The sequence below is a fragment of the Schistocerca americana genome, chromosome 3 (assembly GCF_021461395.2).
Source record: "Schistocerca americana isolate TAMUIC-IGC-003095 chromosome 3, iqSchAmer2.1, whole genome shotgun sequence".
Lineage (NCBI taxonomy): Eukaryota > Metazoa > Arthropoda > Insecta > Orthoptera > Acrididae > Schistocerca > Schistocerca americana.
The window spans coordinates 890129407-890149684 of record NC_060121.1 but is presented as its reverse complement, the minus strand read 5'-3'; the positions used below and the strand labels follow the sequence as shown (position 1 = coordinate 890149684).

General features: G+C 38.2%; 1 protein-coding gene across 3 annotated transcripts in view; it reads right to left on the bottom strand.

Annotated features, from left to right (window-relative positions):
* The window catches only part of LOC124607206 (DNA topoisomerase 2-alpha-like), a 179830-nt gene that overhangs the window by 134998 nt on the left and 24554 nt on the right, over positions 1–20278 (bottom strand). For all 3 annotated transcript variants that reach the window (XM_047139468.1, XM_047139470.1, XM_047139469.1), the window contains 8 exons: positions 18987–19199; positions 18734–18907; positions 14458–14697; positions 14240–14345; positions 9562–9752; positions 8873–9004; positions 2560–2770; positions 2303–2412 (listed from right to left, as the gene is read on the bottom strand). In XM_047139468.1, coding sequence (XP_046995424.1) covers positions 2303–2412; positions 2560–2770; positions 8873–9004; positions 9562–9752; positions 14240–14345; positions 14458–14697; positions 18734–18907; positions 18987–19199 — 1377 coding nt within the window. The remainder of the gene's footprint in view (positions 1–2302; positions 2413–2559; positions 2771–8872; positions 9005–9561; positions 9753–14239; positions 14346–14457; positions 14698–18733; positions 18908–18986; positions 19200–20278) is intronic.

The window sequence follows — 20278 nt, the reverse complement described above, 5'->3', positions numbered from 1 at the left end:
CAGAACAATGCCAAAGTTGTTCTTACAATTGTTGCTAGGTGCTCTCTTGGGTCTTATCTGTAGTGACCAAAAATGTATCTCAATTTTTTGTAAAATTAGCACCTATTCTTGTCAAAATCAGCATCTACAAGGTGTCTCACGAAAGACGCCCGGAAGGGGTACGCGGGTCATGTAGCGTACTTGCCAGCTGTTGCCGCTGCATCTCCCGGTTGTCACAATGCGTAGTTCTCAGACACAATGCGTAGTTCTCAGACACCAACACCTTGCAGGTGCCCCCTACACTGAGCGAGAGTGTACTGGTGTTTTCATTTGAGTATTTTTGTGAAGTCCGATCACTTCAAATATTGTTGCTAGATGTCATTGTTGCAACTGGGCCGAGTCTGGCACTTGGCCTACCCATACGTTGCTGGGCCCGGTCCTCAGGCAGAAACACCGTGGTGTATATCTTCTATACTGTGAGACTGAGTGTTCGGGTATTTTGGTTCAAATTTCCTCTTGTGTTTCCATTTGGTTGATATACACAAAGGGTCAACAAGCGTTTCTTGTGTGGAGCTCTGGAAAAACAGAATCGTGCGTGGAATGTCGGCTTGAAGTCATATGAAAATTTCCCAGTGCGATTGTTCCCAATGATTCGACAATACGCAAATTAGTGAAGAAATTTCAACAGACTTGATCTCTGTTATACAAACAAGATCTAGAGAACCTAGTATTTTACCTGAAAGTAAATTACAAAAGATATGGAAGGCCTAGGAAAAAAAGTCCAAGAAAATCTCTGCACCATTTGGCACTTCAGACTCGTATCATAAACATCTGCTCACAGAGCTGTGCACAAAATGAAATTGAAACCATAAAAAATAATGGTAGTGCAACAAATGAGGAGCTCAGATACCGCTGCTCGACATGATTATTGCAACTGGCTGTTACAGTCTCTGCATGATGGGCAAGTTGATCCTGAGATGCCACGACTTTATGAAAACCTAATGGATAAACTGACACAGACAATGGGACAGAAACTATGCGCAAACTGGCAATACTCAACAATTAAGATCAAGGACAATCACAACTTTTTTTTCTGTCTGTATCTATAAATAAATCAAATGAAAAATTCTACTACTTTACACCAGCAATAACTAAGTACGCACTCTCATAAATGTCATCCTTTCAATGATTATGCATGTCTGTTACCATTTTGGAAGTTTAATTTTTATAAATCTCTGATTACTTTAGTTTCTTTTGGGGACAGTTTCCTCTTTGATATTTCAGCAATTATTTGAGCTGCACTTCCTTCTCGTACTTTCTTTTCCCAACCTCCTTTTTCTGCACTGACATCTCTACTAATTTCCCACTTGTGTCCTGCTATTTGTCTACTGCCAACATTTTGATTCGTCACACATTAATTCCCTACTGCCTCACTAGACAGTTGTCTCAGTTGATCCCATCACCAACATAACCTGCCATAATCAGGGCAACTGTTTCTTACTCTCAACCACAACAGGCTGACTTTACCCTAATATCCCAGTGCTCAACCAAAGAACAAGTCCTGGTTGAATGAAATACCAACCATTTATTTTTTGATGTTGCTGAGCAACAGTCATACAATAATTTTTAAATGAACACACTGCCATTTGACTGTATTATTGTGACCCAGGTTTTGGCCTTTTACACCATTTTCAAGGGATTGGGTTTATGTTGTTAACATATATTGTATGACATCAAGCTCATAACTGGCCATAAGTTAAGAAAAATAGTGGCTCCCCGCGAAATGCCAGATGTAAAATCACCAGCTTGTGAAATGTCAGTGAATAATAGTTGGAGCATGTCATATGTTAATGACATAAATTCAATCACTCGAAAATAGTATAAAAGACTGAAACCAGGGTCATAATTAAACACACAAAATACAGTCAAATGTGGGTGTTGATTCTCTACATACCAATCTAATTGACAGCTCGTCAATTAAACAGGCAGATCCCATTCCCAAATACAAGAAATTTGAAGAGATTTCAAGCACTACCTCGTAAAAGAACGAATGGTGAAACTACTCTCACCAACATCAGTGCAGTTTTAACAGCTGCAGTGAATATCAATAAAAAGAGAATGATACAGTTCAGAATTTTATAAGGAGAGACTGCTGTACGAGCAACGAAATGGAATGACACGTCTTTACAATAAATAAAATTACATGCAAAGCTATTAATGACTGCAGTCCTATTTATCTCTGTATTCCAGTTTGTAATCATTTCATGTAAGATGATCTTGCAGTCTTTAAAGGAACATTAAAATTACATATTTGAAGTTTTACCATATTAATGCAGTGATCATCACTGGGACCTCCATACTTGAATTTTATTCTGTGTCGCTTCATGTCCATGAAGTACTCCTTTGCCTCTTTGGATGTAGAGGTACCCAAACCTGGAATATTTGTCAAATTTAAAAAAGAAAAACCATAACAAGAATAGAAATGTACACCAAACAGAAATTCATTTGTGTTGTGTAAGCACGCTATTAATCTGGATTGGAAACGCTTGACTAACAATAAAAAAATATGGCAAAAATTACCTTTGTAGTACTTTATCTTATAAGTATGCCAGTTATCTCTTGAAGCTTTCCATTCCTCAAATTCTGGAAGCGAATAAAATGAGAATTCTTGACTGCCTTTTGATGCCTTCACAATGGGAGTTATAAACTCTTCCAAAAATGGGAGTTGAAGAAGAGATGGCCAATTGTGGTGAATGAAATTGATCAGCAAACCTTTGATGTGAGAGCCATCCTGAAATATGACTGATAGTTTACCAAGTATCTATTTGTATGTAACAGTCAGCAGCGAAATAAAAATTTTTCAGTGTCATTCTGATTTTCATCCATAAAACACTCCCATCTCCAACACATTACATGCTGAATGTATAAACACCCACACCAAAATTTGCCATAATTTCTAGCATTTAACGCTCATGCAAATGCAGCAGCACAAATTATGAGCAAGAGCATAAACAATAACGAAAGACATAGCTGTTATACTAACACTGTCATTAGTTGTGGATTCTATGCAACTGTGTAATGAACCAGATGTTACCCAAAAGTTGAAGAGTGGTTGCCTATTCTTATGTAGCTCTCAATTTACAACCTACATCTACAGCCATACTCCGCACTCCACCATATGGTGCATGGCGGAGGGTACCTCGTACCACAACTAGCATCTTCTCTCCCTTTTCCACTCCCAAACAGAACAAGGGAAAAATGACTGCCTATATGCCTCTGTACAAGCCCTAATCTCTCTTTGGGGTCTTTCCCCGAAATGTAAATTGGCGGCAGTAAAACTGTACTGCAGTCAGCCTCAAATGCTGGTTCTCTAAATTTCCTCAGTAGCGATTCACGAAAAGAACACCTCCTTTCCTCCAGAGACTCCCACCCGAGTTCCTGAAGCATTTCCGTAACACTCGTGTTATGATCAAACCTACCAGTAACAAATCTAGCAGCCCGCCTCTGAATTGCTTCTATGTCCTCCCTCAATCCGACCTGATAGGGATCCCCAACACTCGAGCAGTACTCGAGAATAGGTTGTATTAGTGTTTTATAAGCGGTCTCCTATACTGATGAACCACATCTTCCCAAAATTTTACCAATGAACCAAGGACAACTATCCGCCTTCCCCACAACTGCCATTAAATGCTTGTCCCACTTCATATCGCTCTGCAATGTTACGCCCAAATATTTAATCGACATGACTGTGTCAAGCGCTACACTACTAATGGAGTATTCAAACATTACGGGATTCTTTTGTAAAAGATGAAACTCAAGCTGACCCTGAAAATGTTGGACATTTTGATGTTGATTTCGATATACCAGAAGACAATGACCGAGTTCGTATTTCAAATCTAATTATTTGGACAATTTTGTTGACTGTGATGCTGACACTTCAGTGTGTTGTGTACAAAATAGTGAGGAAATAATTGGAGTAGTAGTGCCAATATTAGCTGACAAACAGTTCTGAGAAATCTGACGAATCAGGTGGTCAATCAGTGGACCCTCCCAGTCTGTCAGAAGCACTTAATTCATTGGAAGTAACACAATGTTACTCGAGACCATGAAACATTAGTTTTGACAAAATGTGCACAATGATTGCATATGAAAACTTTATTTACAAATGCAACATTGCTTCAAAAAATGAATCACAATTGATTCACTCTTTAGGCCTAAATAACTAATTAGCCATAACTTAGGCATAAGCCTATTTAAACTACTGTATCAATTACAGCACAATGTATCTATCTTCTGTTTGCATACACTTGAGTCTCTCCTTCCTGCATTTTCCTCCAAGATTTTTTCTCTTTTATGGGCAATTTTACTAGCCTTTTGTTGAAGCATGGGGCCAGACAACAGAATTTGTTGTGAACCCATGTGATAGAACCATCCAAACAAAGAATCCTCCACTACTTAAACAGGGTGTATACGTGGCCAAGGAAAAAAATTCCCGGATTTCCCGGTTAAAAATACACTTTCTCCCGGGTGGAAACATAGTTTTTCCCTGTTAATTGACTGTATATTTTCTCTCGGAACTGTATAACTGATCAATCCTTTGAATGGCTATGGTTTTATACATGGGCGTAGAATTTCCCGGCGCTTTAGAAAACAAAACACCTTTTGGAAAGATGTTTGATGTGCAGTAACATGTGCACTGCATATTTTCGTATTACGAAAGTATAAATTCGAATTCCACCAAACAACGCATGTTACTTTCCGAAGCATTGACATTGAGATTGCGATGCGTATTTGTAAGCCAGTCATAGCTCATGTCACGTGATCTCACCAGCCAATGGCAGCGGATATTTAGAGCTTCGGAAACGTGGTGTAGTCAGCCAATAGCAACATCACTGTTGAGTAGCGCGAACACACAAACAGGGAAAGTTAATGGTTTAAATTAATATATATAATGTTACTACAAGAAAATCAAAGCTTTCACATATAATATTGGTCACTAAGGCCAATACGCTGCAAGAGAAGCTACGCTTTCACATACAATGTTGGTCTTTTATGCATGTATTACATTTTAAGATACATCACACAAATGTGCCAGTAATTTTTTTAATAACGACATAAAAGTGTGATCTTCTGGTCTATAAATTCTTCTAAGTGGCTCGTCATCAAACAGCTGATTTTTAAATGAGTCCCAGATTCCCAGTGAAGTAGGCATCGACCTGATATTAAGCTTTTCAATGTGGTTTCGGGATGTAAATTTCCTTGGGTACCAGTACTTTGTTATCTCATGTCTGGTTCTTTGTAATGGCATAATGCCATACGTGCTAGAAGATGAAAACCTACACTTGAAATGCACCGAACAGTTGAAACTAGCCAATAGTTTGAAATTAAACCCTTTGTACAAATATATTGACTGCCGCAGTGGGAAAGATTAATAAAAGAAAATTTTTCCAGCAAACCGATAAAAATAACTTCATTGTTCTGCATGGCAATTAATGCCTGACTGCCGGAAAGGTGGAAATAAAATAAAATCTGAAACTAATAACGTATTTTAGCCTTCCGTTATTATGTGAATGTATTTTAATTCACATGATAGCTTCTGGCCAAAGAAAGAAATTTTGTTTTCATTTGATGTGAGAGCAGTAGACAAAGAGGAAACTGCAAAATCACTAAATGTAAACACGGGTCACATGGAGATTACCCGCTTCCCTATTATAACTCAAACTGCTCTGCGCATCAGACCCGTATCTACGATATTTCCGAACCGGGGCAATAGTAGATGGTGGCGTCCCTCGAGCGATTGAGATAGGACGTTTAAAAAAAATCGGATTTTCAAAAATACATTCATTTTGTAGCGAACATCTCTCTGAAGACTCTGATACATAAAACATACGTGTCCGAGGAATTGTAAGACATGTTATCTGATCGTAAGTGTGCCAAAGTGCAGCGCCACACCTCTTCACACAGCATTCTTCTATCACACGTCACTGTATTTCGGTCTGTGGAATTGAAACGTGTATATTTTATACTGGATGCCATCAAACTATATTCAGGACAGCAGAAATTAAAATGTCCTATGGTGCCTCTCCTGCTTCCAGTCGGCCGGTTTGACATCCTGCCCCTCTTTTTTCTTTCTTTTTTTTTAAAAAAAAAGCTCTTCAGAAAATTTGCGCTCTTTATTCCCTATTAGCTAACAACTTGCTGCTTTGTGTGCCATAAAATTAAGTATAGGCTACATAAAGCCAGTAAAGAGAAGAGACAAGCAAGACAGTACACATTTCTTCAATCCTTAGCGCCTAGAATTTTTTTCTCTCTAATCTTGCTACAGCTTTACATGGCGTGCTTTCCTTTCTGCGAAAGGATCTTTTACCTCATCAAAGTTCGTCACACGTTTTGCTACTTGAAAAATCGAAATGTCATCTAATACTGACAAAGCTGAATCACAAATAGGCTCAAGACTGGTGTGGTTTCTCAACCTGATTACCTATATTTTGTCACAGTATGCAAGATAAAACAAAATAGGTCTTTATAAAACCGCAGCAATTGTAACACACGCCAAATAAACGAGACTGTTTTGGCAGAAATGGTCATTTTTATAACACGGCAGATTATAATTCACAAAGTACCAATACCAAATGCCTATTAGGCCTACTACAAGCAAAAAGCTTTACGTTAGGAAATAGTTTTACACTTCATTCATACGCTCCGGTTTCTCAAGCATGAAATCGAAAAGTAGTAGTGCGAAATTTTTATAGAAATTTGGAATCGTCTTATTCTTCCATAATTTGTGTGATTTCCCCGTTTCTTCTCCTTCCTCGTAACAAACAATGTTGTCATCACTAATTCTGTATCTATTCCTGCCAATGTCAAAAGTTATTCGCCGGTTAACTTCACTAACTCTGCCAGAATAACCAGTTAGGTTATCCCACGATTATTCTCCGGTTAGGCATTGCTACATGTTCGTATAACGCGTTTTCCGTGCTACTTCCAGAATAGACCTTAAAGCGACTGCTAGCCGGAGACCGTACAACTGGCCCTTGCTAGTATAGCAGCGATCTGGCCAAAAATTTCACTTTCTTGGATACACCGAGAAGATAATACGTAATCTTTCTTACCAGTTATTCCTGTTAGTCGTTTACTCGCACTCTGGTAATCTGAATCTATGGATTTCGCTGGTAATCTTAACAACGCTCATCATTCGCAAACCCTATCAACCACATAATCAGACAGTGGTCGACTTTCTTTCGTTCGGCTATACTCTGCCCATCTCGTATAGCCCCTTTTGTCTGCAGGAAAGTTTATTTCTAGATGTGATGAGGATTCCACTGACAGAGACATCACGTACACTATGCACGCATTCAGAAATCAACTTATGATTCATTCAGAAATCAACTTAGAATGTGTTCAACAATGTTCAAAAACTGACAGGGACACGTTTAAAAGTCATACGAATAATCGATAGACCAACTTGCACTGGATGCTACGCGCTTTGTGAAACAAGATTTATACGAATCTGCCCGCCCCCCCCCCCCCCCCCCCTGCACTCCTAGATCCAGGGCTTGAGCCCGGCAGTAAAATTTTCTAGCTGCTTTTATACTGTGACTGCTTACACAGCCAACGGCCACGTTTCTGTAGCCAGAAACGGAAGAAGATACTACTCAACTGCGCATACGTATGATCCCACTTGTAACTGCTGAAACAAATCTAATGTTAACAGTTGTGGCGTCATGCTCATCGGAGGCAATTTGTTGTTACTGCATGGTCTTCCTAAAGTCTTTGACACGTTTTGCTGTTGGCAGACAATTGTACGAGCACTGTGTTTTGTTGCTGTATTGGCGCATTTCCTTTGCAATTTAAGTTTTATTTTAGTTTTTTCTCTCGTTCACGTTTTATGGCTGCAGTATTATTCTGCAGTAGCAGGATACAGTAATATCCTTTGTTACAGTATTTGTTCTTACCAGTCAAAATTACAAAAATTTAACTGAGAACAAAAACAATCAAAAATTCCCAGAATTCAAAAAAATTCCCGGGTTTTTCCCAGTTTTCTCCCGGATGAAAAAATTCCCAGGTTTTTCCCGGATCTCCCGGGTCGTAGACACCCTGTTAAAGTATGGTCAGCCTCATGCGCTTTCTACTGCAGCAAAATCAACAGCTTACCAGGACTGCCTCTATTTTCTGTGTTGAACTTATTATCGATGAGAGCAGACTTCAGGATCTGCAACCTGTGTTTCAGTCTTCTCTACAGTGCTGGCCACATGTAGAATTTTCTGCTTTTGATATGGCTTCCGAGTATTAGTAGCTGATTTCTGTTTCTATGACATATTCCAAATGATTGGGGGGGGGGGGCAGGGGGGGAGGGGGGCAGGGGGGAGGGGGAGGGCACGACCCACATTCACGGTTCACAGACAGACAGACAAGGAGAGAAAGATCTACGGATTGTTGTGCAATATGTGTGGTTTGCTGACCAGCTCCTCTTTCCCCTCGTCCTTGCATCTTGCGAGCAGCAAGCAAGAGATCGGGCCATTGTTATGAGATTAAAGTGCATCAGACAAAAATTATGTGAAAACTGTAACAGAAAATAATGTAGTGCACAGAACTACGTATGCTTACACTTATTTGGTTCAGATGCAAATAAGATATGGAATATGTAATTTGGGGAATTTTAATTCGTAAAATTCAGTTACGTGAGAAATTTTTTTGATAAAATTCAGCAGGAACCAAACAGAAAGCACCGGTTAATCGATTTTTTGGTTTATTCAATTTCAAAGAAATGAAAGTACTGTATCCTCCAAACGCAAACAGGTTACCACCCCCTTTTCTATTGACCCACTTAAAAAAGCATTATGCACATCAACAACAAAAATCTAAGTCCTTTTCGAGATAAGAGTTGATTTACCTGGTCCTGATCTGTCATTATCATCAGCTTTCCATATCTTAGTGTCTTTAGATCATTTACAGATTCATACTTCTTCTTGTACTGAAGGCCAACAATACGAATTATGTTGTTTATTTCTGCATTATCCATTATCTGTCAAAATACAAATTACACAGCACTTAAAACATTTCATTATTACAATAAATACTGCATACATACTCAAAAATTGTGTGTTTGAGGCAAATATTAACAGATAATGTGAAAATCACGCTATCAGAAATTGGAGCTTCACGACTAAATGAGTAAATAGCAGGGACATAAAAGAATATTTAAGACACACATTTCTGTGTTGGAGTTATAGGCAGAAAACTTTGTTTGACCAAATAGAGTAAAGTAACAATTATTTGCACAGTTATGCAAACAATATTCTAACAAGTGCCAATAACTGTAAGTGTAAGTTAAACGAAGTGCCAACTATTAACATCATCCATTACAATGATGTGTAATGACAACTGACACATTTCTCTACAATTATTAAATAGAATTTTACATGTGGCCTGTCCTAAAGAAGACCAAAAGCAACATTGTAGTGAACAGAAAACTAACAAATATGTCAAGTACTTTTCATCCACTAAGCAAGTCCACTGATTTCAATAATAAATATTAGTTTTATTCCAAATGTTAGATAAATGGGACATCCATAAGCTCACCTGTTTGTGGGAAGCTTCACGAACGTTCAACAGCTTGCCTCTCAATGGGAAAACACCATATTTATCTCTTCCAATTACACCAAGACCAGACACAGCCAATGACTTGGCTGAGTCTCCCTCAGTAAGAATAAGAGTACAGTCCAGAGAGTGTTGTGTCCCCGCATGGTTTGCATCTTCTAGCTTCGGAATCCCTGTATTGAAATGATATGTAACTTTTATCATAACATCAAACAATTGAAAACACAGGATGGAAGAATAATAATATTATGAAAAGGATAGACTGCTGACAGTCACAACAAAATAGCTCTCATACATTTGAGGTTTCGGCCAAAAAAGCTTCCTGTAAAAAGGGGGGGGGGGGGGGGGGGGGGAGAGAGAGAGAGAGAGAGAGAGAGAGAGAGAGAGAGAGAGAGAGAGAGAGAGAGAGAGCGCACATGCACATGCACAAACCACTGTCTATGGCCGCTGAGACCAGACTGCATACACTAACTGTGCTTCATGGGAGAGACAATCTGTGGGTGATGAGGATATGTGGGAGGCTGGGATGAATAGCGAGGCAGAGGTGGGGCTAGGTGTAGTACAGCTTGTGGGAGCATGCAGGGATATGGTGAAGACAGGGTAAGGCGTCCAAGTGCAGTCAGGTTTTTTTTTCTTCTTCTTCTTCTTCTTCTTCTTCTTCCTCCTCTCTCTCTCTCTCTCTCTCTCTCTCTCTCTCTCTCTCTTTTTATGGGGTGGGGGAATGGAAAAGGAGAGAAGGGAGGGGAAAAGTCTAGTGAGTGTGTTGGATTGTAATAGAAGGCATTCTAGTGCTGGAATGGGAACAAGGAAGAGGGGACCTATGTTGCACAGGCTGTGAAGCAGTCACTGAAGTGAAGCATGTTGTGTTAGGCAGTACTTTCAGTAACTGTCTCTTGGCCACAGCTTGGCAGTAAAATGTAAAGCATTCTTTTTGTTGTGCCTGTCTGTGACTTCAGCGTATCCTCCATATGGTGATTAGCAAGCTTTCGTTTTCATAATATTACTGTTATTTCATCATAACACTGTAGTTAAAGCGAAAAAAAAAACAGCAATAATTCATACAGCCAATATGCTAACCTTTCAATCAAAAATTCATCATATGCTTCTGCCGAGCTGTAATTAGCTTTAGGGCTCAGACAGAAAAGGGGTATTGCATACCTGCCAACTTTTGAGAAAGGCTATCATGCATGACAAAATAAGCTAACGATTTTCAACATACCCTGGCTTAATGAAAATAATAATTCTTCTGGGCTACAAAATACAATAATTCATGCTTTAAACAGGATACTACAATGAAATCACATCTACTTACATCATAGGACAATGATTTGTAGATGAACATAACAACCAAGAAGAAATTAATGTTAAACAGCAGCAGGTGTGGTGACTATTGGTTTGGAGCATACACATTACTTCCTTGATAAATTAAGCAGATATGTGATAACTGAAAAAGGCTTTGCACAACAAAACTTTTTTAGTGTAACATAGGCAAAAACTAATATTATAAACACTACAAATCACATGTTAGTTCGACTTGAAAGTCGAAGTTTTAGCCTCTCTAGCTTCCTACAAAGGGTATTGAGAAAGTGTTTTGTCTTAACAGAGACCAGAACTCCCGGTCTTCAAAACAGAAAGACTCCGGAGGTTGACTGGACATGGATGATCAGAACTCTGTTCCATTTTTCTTTACAAGGCTGAAAACATATTCACATTCTGGAATTGCTATGGGGTACAGTGAGAATAGAGAGCATTGCTCTAGAAATTCTGTTATACTTAAGAAGTCTATCAGCTCCACAAATTCTTGATATTTGTGCCCAACAGGACTCACTCACAGCATTTCGATGTGCATCTAAAGTGTCACCTACCTGAAGAGCTATGAACTGCCTCTGAAGCTCATTCACCACCTCATCTGTAGTTTCATTCTCTTCTTTGCAAAATATGATGGTGCATCTTCAATTTTGTCTAACCTAGCAACTTGAGTATGCTTTAACACATTAATCCATAAGTGTAAACTTGATGATGTAGTCACAGGCAGTACAAAAGTAGTTTCCCACTGATGAAAAGAAAAGGGATCTATCTGTATCCTGGGGAGCACTCACTATGTCTGAATGTCAATAACTAACTCATCATAACTTCTTTGATTTTCATAGCTGAAAGTTGTTTGCAACAGCATACCAGGCTCTTGTAAACAGAAGGAAAATGTTGGTACTGCACTCTTTCAGGGGGGACACAACCCAGAAAGTTAAGGATCTGATAAAGAGCAACACAGTTCTAGTAGTGTGTCCTGGAAGCACGACCTCCCAATTTTAAGAAATGGATGTAATTGGGAATAGAACTTTAAGGTTCACCTACAACAGTGTTACAATGAGTGGCTTCCTCAGAGACCATGCCTTCACTCCAAGAGGGAAGTTAAAGAAACCCTCAATACCCTTGCTGGGCCAGTGGATCCTTACTGTCTGGAGCATAATACCTAGTGAATCTATTATGAAAGGATTCAAGAAGAGCTATGTATCCAGTACTATGGATGGCTCTGACAACACATTATTGGAGGAGTGCCAGGAAAGAAACAATGCCAGTAGGCTTACAAATGAAGGTATTGACACCAGCGGCGGCGGCAGCGGCGGTGGTGGTGGTGGCGGCGGCGGCTTTGAAACAAACACAGGTGTATTGGAAAGGGTTGTCTGACCCCAATCCTGTTCTAGAATAAACTATAAGAACTTGGAATGAAAAACTGAATGAATATAATATTTCAAAGTTGTGAAGAAGAAACGAAAATTTTGGAGTAAACTGTCTTGTATTTGCAGATGACTTTGCTACACTTTTTGAAAATGTAACACCTGTTAGAATGCAAATTAATCTTTACGAAGAAATAGTCTGTAGGACTAGCATAAGAATTTCTGCAAGAAAAAAATTAACAAACATTATAACTGAATACCCGTAAAATACAAAATGCTTGTCTAAAAATAAAAAAATTGGCATATCTATGGCATTAAACCATAATTTACAATTTAGATAGATTAGAAATACTAAAAAGATAATTCATTAGAAAAACATTACAATGCTAATATAAAAAATTCACTGAATCACCACCAGAAGTTAGTGCTATCGCAATGTGGCTCCCACATGATGATAATCTTTTACGAGTAAACACATTGGTGCTCTGGGTACAGATATGTGGTGCTGACATCTCCCTGCTGTTACCATACAGTGATTTGTAAAGGTAGAAAAGAATCTTCTTTGTAGGGCACTTTTATCTTACCCAATTTTTGTTTAATGTTGACTTATCTACATTTAAGCCTGTAACTTCTGAAAATGACAAATTAATCTACTGAAACATTAAAGTATATTCACTAAAATTTTTGTGCAACTGGCAACTGATATTTATCTTTATTAAAAGAACAAGTTGAACCCATGAAGTAATAAAGGATTTAGAAAAAAATAACAAAAGTTGAGGAAACAACTGACAGATAAGTGTTTAGGGAAAAGTACTGAATACAGAACTGAATGCGGAACGATACCAAGGTAGGAGGGGATTGGAAGAAAAACATAGTGAACAGATGAAAAAATACTGGAAGAAATGGGAAGAACAACAAATAAGGAATTTAAGTTGGCACACAGTACTTAGCTCTCTCGGGTGGGTGGGGCAGTTGGGGGCAGGAGGTAGGTACTGTAAAGAAAATAACCGAAGATGATAATTAGATTTTACTGACTAACAACAACTCTGTGACTGGAATGTTTACTTTTGCAAAAACGTCAACTTTTTTTCCAAAATGGTATTTTCTAATGTTTGTTCTTCTAGGTCTATTTAACCCTTGCAATAATAGCAACACTTTCTTCATAACTTGCATTACCACCCAAGAAAAAGTTTAAAAAATACTTAATTTGTTACTGTTGACTTATACCAACAACACACTTTTTACAAAGGCAGTGATGTCTTAGAAGAGTCCAGAACATGAAAAAAATCTTATATAGAACTTTTAGCAACATCGGGTCATTTTCAGTGACATCTACAATTAAGCAAACTTTGTTAACCATTGTTGGCTGTTGATCACGGCATACTTTTTAAAGATATGATGATGGGTCAGTGAAGTCCTGAACCTGAAAATATTGAATACAATGTTCACTGGGGAAAGTGACATCTGCTACTGAGACTTACATTTTTGGTTAAGTTTAATTGAAATATTTAAAATATTTATGGAATGAGGTAGAAGAATTCATTACAAACAAATATTTTCAAACGATGGGCACGAAGCTGTGGTGTCTTCCTCCTCTCTTCACTACACACACTGCAAGCAGAGAAACTGAACTGGCTGTATCTCAAGGCATGAAAAAGGATCCCACCTAGTAAGCCTAGGTGACACAAACTCACTGTGTATTGCCATCCATTACTTTTTCCAGATGTTTACAGTAAAAGTAATTTTATCTTCTGACAATGCATGTAAAGTATTAGCATTATTGGATGGTAGAATAATAAAATGGTGAGCATCAATCATTGACAAGTTCACTGAATGGAAACTTTTTTTCTGTTAATATTGTAAACTAAAGGAGTAAAGTAAATGAAGTTTAATTAATAGAAATAGCTGATGACATACATCAGTACAAACCAAACAGAAACTAGGTATCACAATTAAAAAATAATTAAGGTACAAAAAACAAATACCTGTAAGTCTTGACTGTTTCTTTTTGCTGCAAGCTTTTGTCAATAGTGTATCAGCTTTTGCTTTGGCCCACATCAGAATAGACTCCACTATACCTGATTTAGTCACCTAAGTCAAAGTAGAAGACAGAATGAATCAACACCGAATTTCAAAATTTTCCAACTATGAAATTCAAGATCTGTCAAAACTACCTTTGTTGATGTCTATTAATATTACTCACACTGTTAATGAATTTCTCTGAAAGTGGACATTTTGATCCGAAACTTTTTGCTTGCAAAGTCATATTTTCCTTTGTCTGTGAGTCAAATGTTGGATTCACAATAAGACAATTTACAAATAGCCACATGTGGTTTTTCACTTGGAACGGTTTGATTTGAATACCATTTTTATTCTTTTTCTTCAATGTCTCAATTAACTGCTTTACTATCATATCAGATACATGGTCTACATGTCTACCACCCTGAAAACATATCACTTTAAATTAATACAAAGAAACAGCTTCACATTACTAAAATTCTATGGGGCATTATGAAGTGGTCTTCTGGTATTTATTGGATAACCTAATTTAATCTCTGTCTGCAGACATGGGGAGGGAAGGAGGGGACGGGCGGTTGGGGAGAAGTCACAGCTCCAATGTCAGTCCTGAGCAAACAGCGGATCAATAACAACCTGGAGAATTTCAGTGGTTTTAATCTTTCTGGAAATTTACATTTTCATAATACAGCTCTTCAGGTTTCAACATTTTTCCAATTTTTGTTAATGTTACACAGTGAAAACAAAAGGCCAAGACAGTGACTCAAGCGAACTTCATTTACAAATGTGATAACATGGTTTTTGATAAAAATCACCACTTTCTGTAATGTAATTTAAACTTTTTGGTAAAAACACCAGTGTCTTACATCCATCACACAGCAGGAGGGGGGGGGGGGGGGGGGGGTGAGGGGATTGTATTTTTTTAATAATAATAATAATAATAATAATAATAATAATTTGCCATAGTGACAGAGCAACTGCAAGTGATAAGACTACAGGCACGTGGCAGTTTCCACCAGTACATCAACGCAATACAGCTACATCCAAACGTATATATACACCTACAGAAATCTGTAATTATTGATACATGTTCAATTACCCAAAAGTTCCTAAATGCAATGTAACATATACCGTACAGTTAAAAGGAAGTCGTGCTTGATCAAGGTCCGCGTCACTTTCCATTCTTAACCAGACGTAACATCTGAGAAAGGAAAGAGATGATAATAATAATAATAATAATAATAGTGACAACAAAAGAGAAAGTCACTCAGTAAGGCAAAGTGATAACTTCCTGTGGCAGGCAGCACTGTTGTTTTTCAATCTGAGCAGCACGGAGGGAAGTAGCAACAGAGCACACCCCTGTGTTCTTATAAATGGAGCACTGCAATTCTACACCACAAATTTGTAGAGCGTGTGAAAAACCCGTCAACATCAATGCTAAAAATTCCCTGTTTTTACATTTCTTCCTAGTAAGATTTACTCAACTCTACATTCTAACTCGTCTACTGACATTTGATGTGATTAAATGACGAACGGTTCGCACTTTGGGTGATGGCAGAGTTAAGGGAATATTTTACGCCGTTGCGGAGAGGGGAGATGTGAGAGGGGAAGTGCTGACATAATCCACTATTGGCCTTGCCAACCAAACTTGCAACGTTTTGCTTCACCACGCAATAATGATGGGTTGAGAACGCTTCACAATACTTTTTGCAGGAAATGACAAAATCATAACATGGTGGCACTGTGAAGATGACCAGGAACAAGGCTATCGATTTGTTGGTCACTATAGCATCAAGTTTATGTTTATGGATGTGTTCGTGACAGGAGAATCTCAGTTGTTACATGAAGTACTTAGGGGAATATGTGGCTGTGTGACATGCAAAATGTTTGTGACATTCCTGCGAATGAAACAAGCAGCGATAAAATTCGTATTGTTCCTTGTAAATACTTTGCTGTTTACTTCCAAACATGTGGCAATTTCCAAGTGTCTTAGGGAGGACTATGAATGTTATTGCTCATCGTTTCACTTGCAGCAATTTAAGCTGTCCATTCATACTCCTGCCTAACCACACACTCGGAAATTGCCACACGTTCGGAAATAAACAGCGAAGTATGTATGACAAGGAACAATATGAATTTTATCACTGTTCTTTTCACTTGCATGAATGTAAGCTGTCCTATTAGGTTTCTGTCTGACCACACACTTGGGATCACCACACAAAAATATTGGCACGCAGCGAGTTGCAAACCAAACCTATAACTTCAAAGTCAGCTAATCAAGATGTTAATCACTATGCTACACCTTACTCATCTGAATTTTGTATTGTACATTAGTTATCATACAATCTCTTGAAGCCTTACACTGTTGACACTTTATTAATTGACATTTAATGATAAGTGTGACATACCTGTGATATACTGTCAAATGCACTTTTGCTTCGAAATGGTATGCTGGGCACATATGTCGCACACTACGAAGGAAATGAATAACCAAAATGTACACAGTTCACACAGGGGTTGTTCTCAGGCACTCGCAAAAGTTGATAGTCAAAAGCCCACTAGTGATGTTACAACTGCAAAAAGTAGTGGGAAGCTGCATTCACACTGCCACTGGAAACATGGTCTTTGGAAACATTATTTGTGTATCACATCTGTTTCCGACTGTTTCTTGTCTTTCTGTCCACACTGGCAGTAAACATTTCTCACTGGATTTGCATTGTCTGCAATGCTATTTGTTGCATTGTTTTCATGTTGTCTGCCACGTCACGTCTAGAGACGAGGAAACTGTAGTATGTGCTGCATGCATTATTAATACTCAAAGGTACACACAGTGAAAGACATCATCTTCTTTAATTTTTTATTTATTTATTTATTGTGACTTGTGACCTAAAGGCCATAAGCATCTCTCAAGTGTTTCATAAGTTTACAGAATAAGGTTGCATTTATCACAGAATTTCATAACTGGTTTTAAAACTACGATATTTATTTTGATGGAGAGTTTGTACAGTAGTTTGTAATGGCTGATAAAATCGGATTAGTAGTCGTAAGAAATCAATTTGTTGGTTTGCATACAGTCGTCATCTTTGGTGAGCGGAAACATACAATAGAACAACTGGTGGGTAAAAAACTTGCTACTTATGGGAATGAATATGGAAGACAGCTCTAGTTTCTGTAAATTCACTTGGATATCATGTAACAATCTTGAATTTCTAGCAAATATGGTTTCACAATTTCTTTATTTCACATTTTGAAGCAGGCTACAACAAAATGACCTTATTTTGTTTTCCACACTGTCTTTCTCAGTATTCTACCAAATGTAACAGCAGTTTTCTGCAGAGCACCTTGTTTTATTGCTGTTCTTGTACTGCTTGGTACAATAACAACAAAACAGCAGTCTGCTGCCTCATCCACTGCAATTCGCCCCCCCCCCCCCTCTCCAGAAAAGCTTAATACAGCAAGAGAAAACAAAACACCTACCAACTCTATACAATAGACGACATAATGCGACACAAACACACACTTGCACCGAGCAGTGGAGACATGCAGTAGGTGGCCTGAAACACTGTTTCCCTTGATCTGTACAGACACTGCTACTGTTATCAATTGATGTTTCCAAAGGGTGTCCACATCACGTAGCCAGAAACACGTTTCAAGCTTAGTATGTCCACGGCTTGAGGTCTACTCAATCCAATTAAACTGCCATTGGTTAAAAAAATGAAAACATACACCCCCCACATGTTAGATTCCAAAGCTGTTCACCGTACTTCACAGTTCTTGGTTTAATTCACCATGTTAACCAATTATTGCTTTTTTTCTGGGTCAATACAACGGAAAGATTTCTCAATAGATGTTTTGATGTATAATTTGTAGTCGTAGCATGTCAGGATATAGCTCAATTACCTTGTTCTCACACACCAATTTCAATTTTTTGATGAATTTATACTTGCTGTTACTCATCTTATTTTTTTTAAGAGCTGATGAAATTCATTACAACAAATTATTGTATAAACATTGTATTGTACATTTAATTTCCTTCACTTATACAGATTTTATACAACTGGTAGGATTAAAAATTATAATCATATATGCAAATTACATATGTTTTTGCTCGTATTTTGGGGGCTGTAACGTTTTCATTGATACTACACTTTTTTTCAATTTTATGGTCTTTAAGTCTGGATGCCAAGAAAGTGTAAAATAAGGGTTTTATTGTATACCTAGTCAAGTCACAATGTTAGTTCCTGCTACGGTCGAATACCACTTCACCTTGTTGAGAAACACATTGTTGTAATTAGTAAAAGATATTTAGTGTGTGCAATTCTTCATTATCTACAACACAAAACACGATGTATAATTGTATACTGATGCAACCATACCAAACACAGGACAGAATTTAAAATAAATAAATAAATAAAGCCACCTGGTACAGCAAGGCAATGTGGGTAGTCTTGCTTGTAACTTACCTTTGTTGTAGCAATGCTATTTACAAATGAAACTTGCTGAAATCCTTTATCTGAAATAGTTAGTGCAACTTCCCACCGGTCATTTACTTGCTCATACACTATTTTTAAGGGATTGCCAGTTTCATCATCCTTATTTTTAATGTACAGCTCCACATAATCCTTGAAGTTCTTTACCTGTGTTTAAAGAAAATAGTTTTTAAGTATGTGTATCTACTGGAATAGGAACACAAAAAACTAAAAAAGATATACATACAGGCAAACGTTTTCCGTTTAGCATCACTTTAACACCTCTTGTAGATGCAGCAACATCATATGCTCTCCTTGACATTAGAGCAACAATATCCTTATCAAGTGCTTCCATTTTGAATTTGGCAAGATCAGGAGAAAATATCACCTTTGTATAATCTTCTCCAGTAAAATCCTTTATTTTAGGCTCAGATGTCTTGCTCATGTTATTTGCCCATGTCTGTAAATTTAAATACGGCACATTAAAGATAATTATTATGCAGAAGTAGTGGGCATGTGTGTGTGTGTGTGTGTGTGTGTGGGGGAGGGGGGGGGGGGGCAAAAAAAAACATTGATATTGATTTTAAAGAGGAATTTCAGCGCTTCTAACATTGGTAACACAAAATACAGCTTACACGAAAATCAAGTACATTTGACCTGCATTTGACCTGATTCAATCACTGTAGGCATTTAAGTTCATATATATAGAGAACTTAAGCATGGATTGCTGTTTACTTTAATCGCCCCCCCCCCCCCCCCCCCCCCCCCCCCCCCCCCCACACACACACACACACACACACACACACACACACACTGTTTCGCAGCAGGTGGATGGGTTGTGGTGGGGAGGAAGTGCTGGGAGGGGTGGGTGGGGAGAGGGAGATGGGAAGCAGTGAGAGCGATGGGATGGTTGGCTAGTGGCTCAGAGAGAGAAGTGGCTAGTAGCCAGAATGCAAAATGCAGAAGCGAGGGCTGGCAGCAAGCTCCAGAAAATTTACCAATTCTCGGTATCATTAACTCCAATTTTCTAAGATCTATTAGGTGCAAGACAGTCAATCTAACATGCAAAAGTATTGTTGCTATACCTCTACTCTACTCAAAAGTACATTCCAGAATCTTAATTGTAATGCAAAACACTCGTTAAGTGAGACAACTTATCCTATACAAATTAACGTAAAGTATGACAATGTGTTCCTCGCAGAAAAAGTACTATAAGTTTTACCTTATTCATGCCATGTAGTCAAAGCACTGAACGACCTGAGTCGAAACAAGGTCCCCGGAGTAGACAACATTCCATTAGAACTACTGACAGCCTTGGGAGAGCCAGTCCTGACAAAACTCTACCATCTGGTGAGCAAGATGTAGGAGACAGGCGAAATACCCTCAGACTTCAAGAAAAATATAATAATTCCAATCCCAAAGAAAGCACATGTTGACAGGTGTGAAAATTACCGAACTATCAGTTTAATAAGTCACAGCTGCAAAATACTAACACGAATTCTTTACAGACGAATGGAAAAACTGATAGAAGCCGACCTC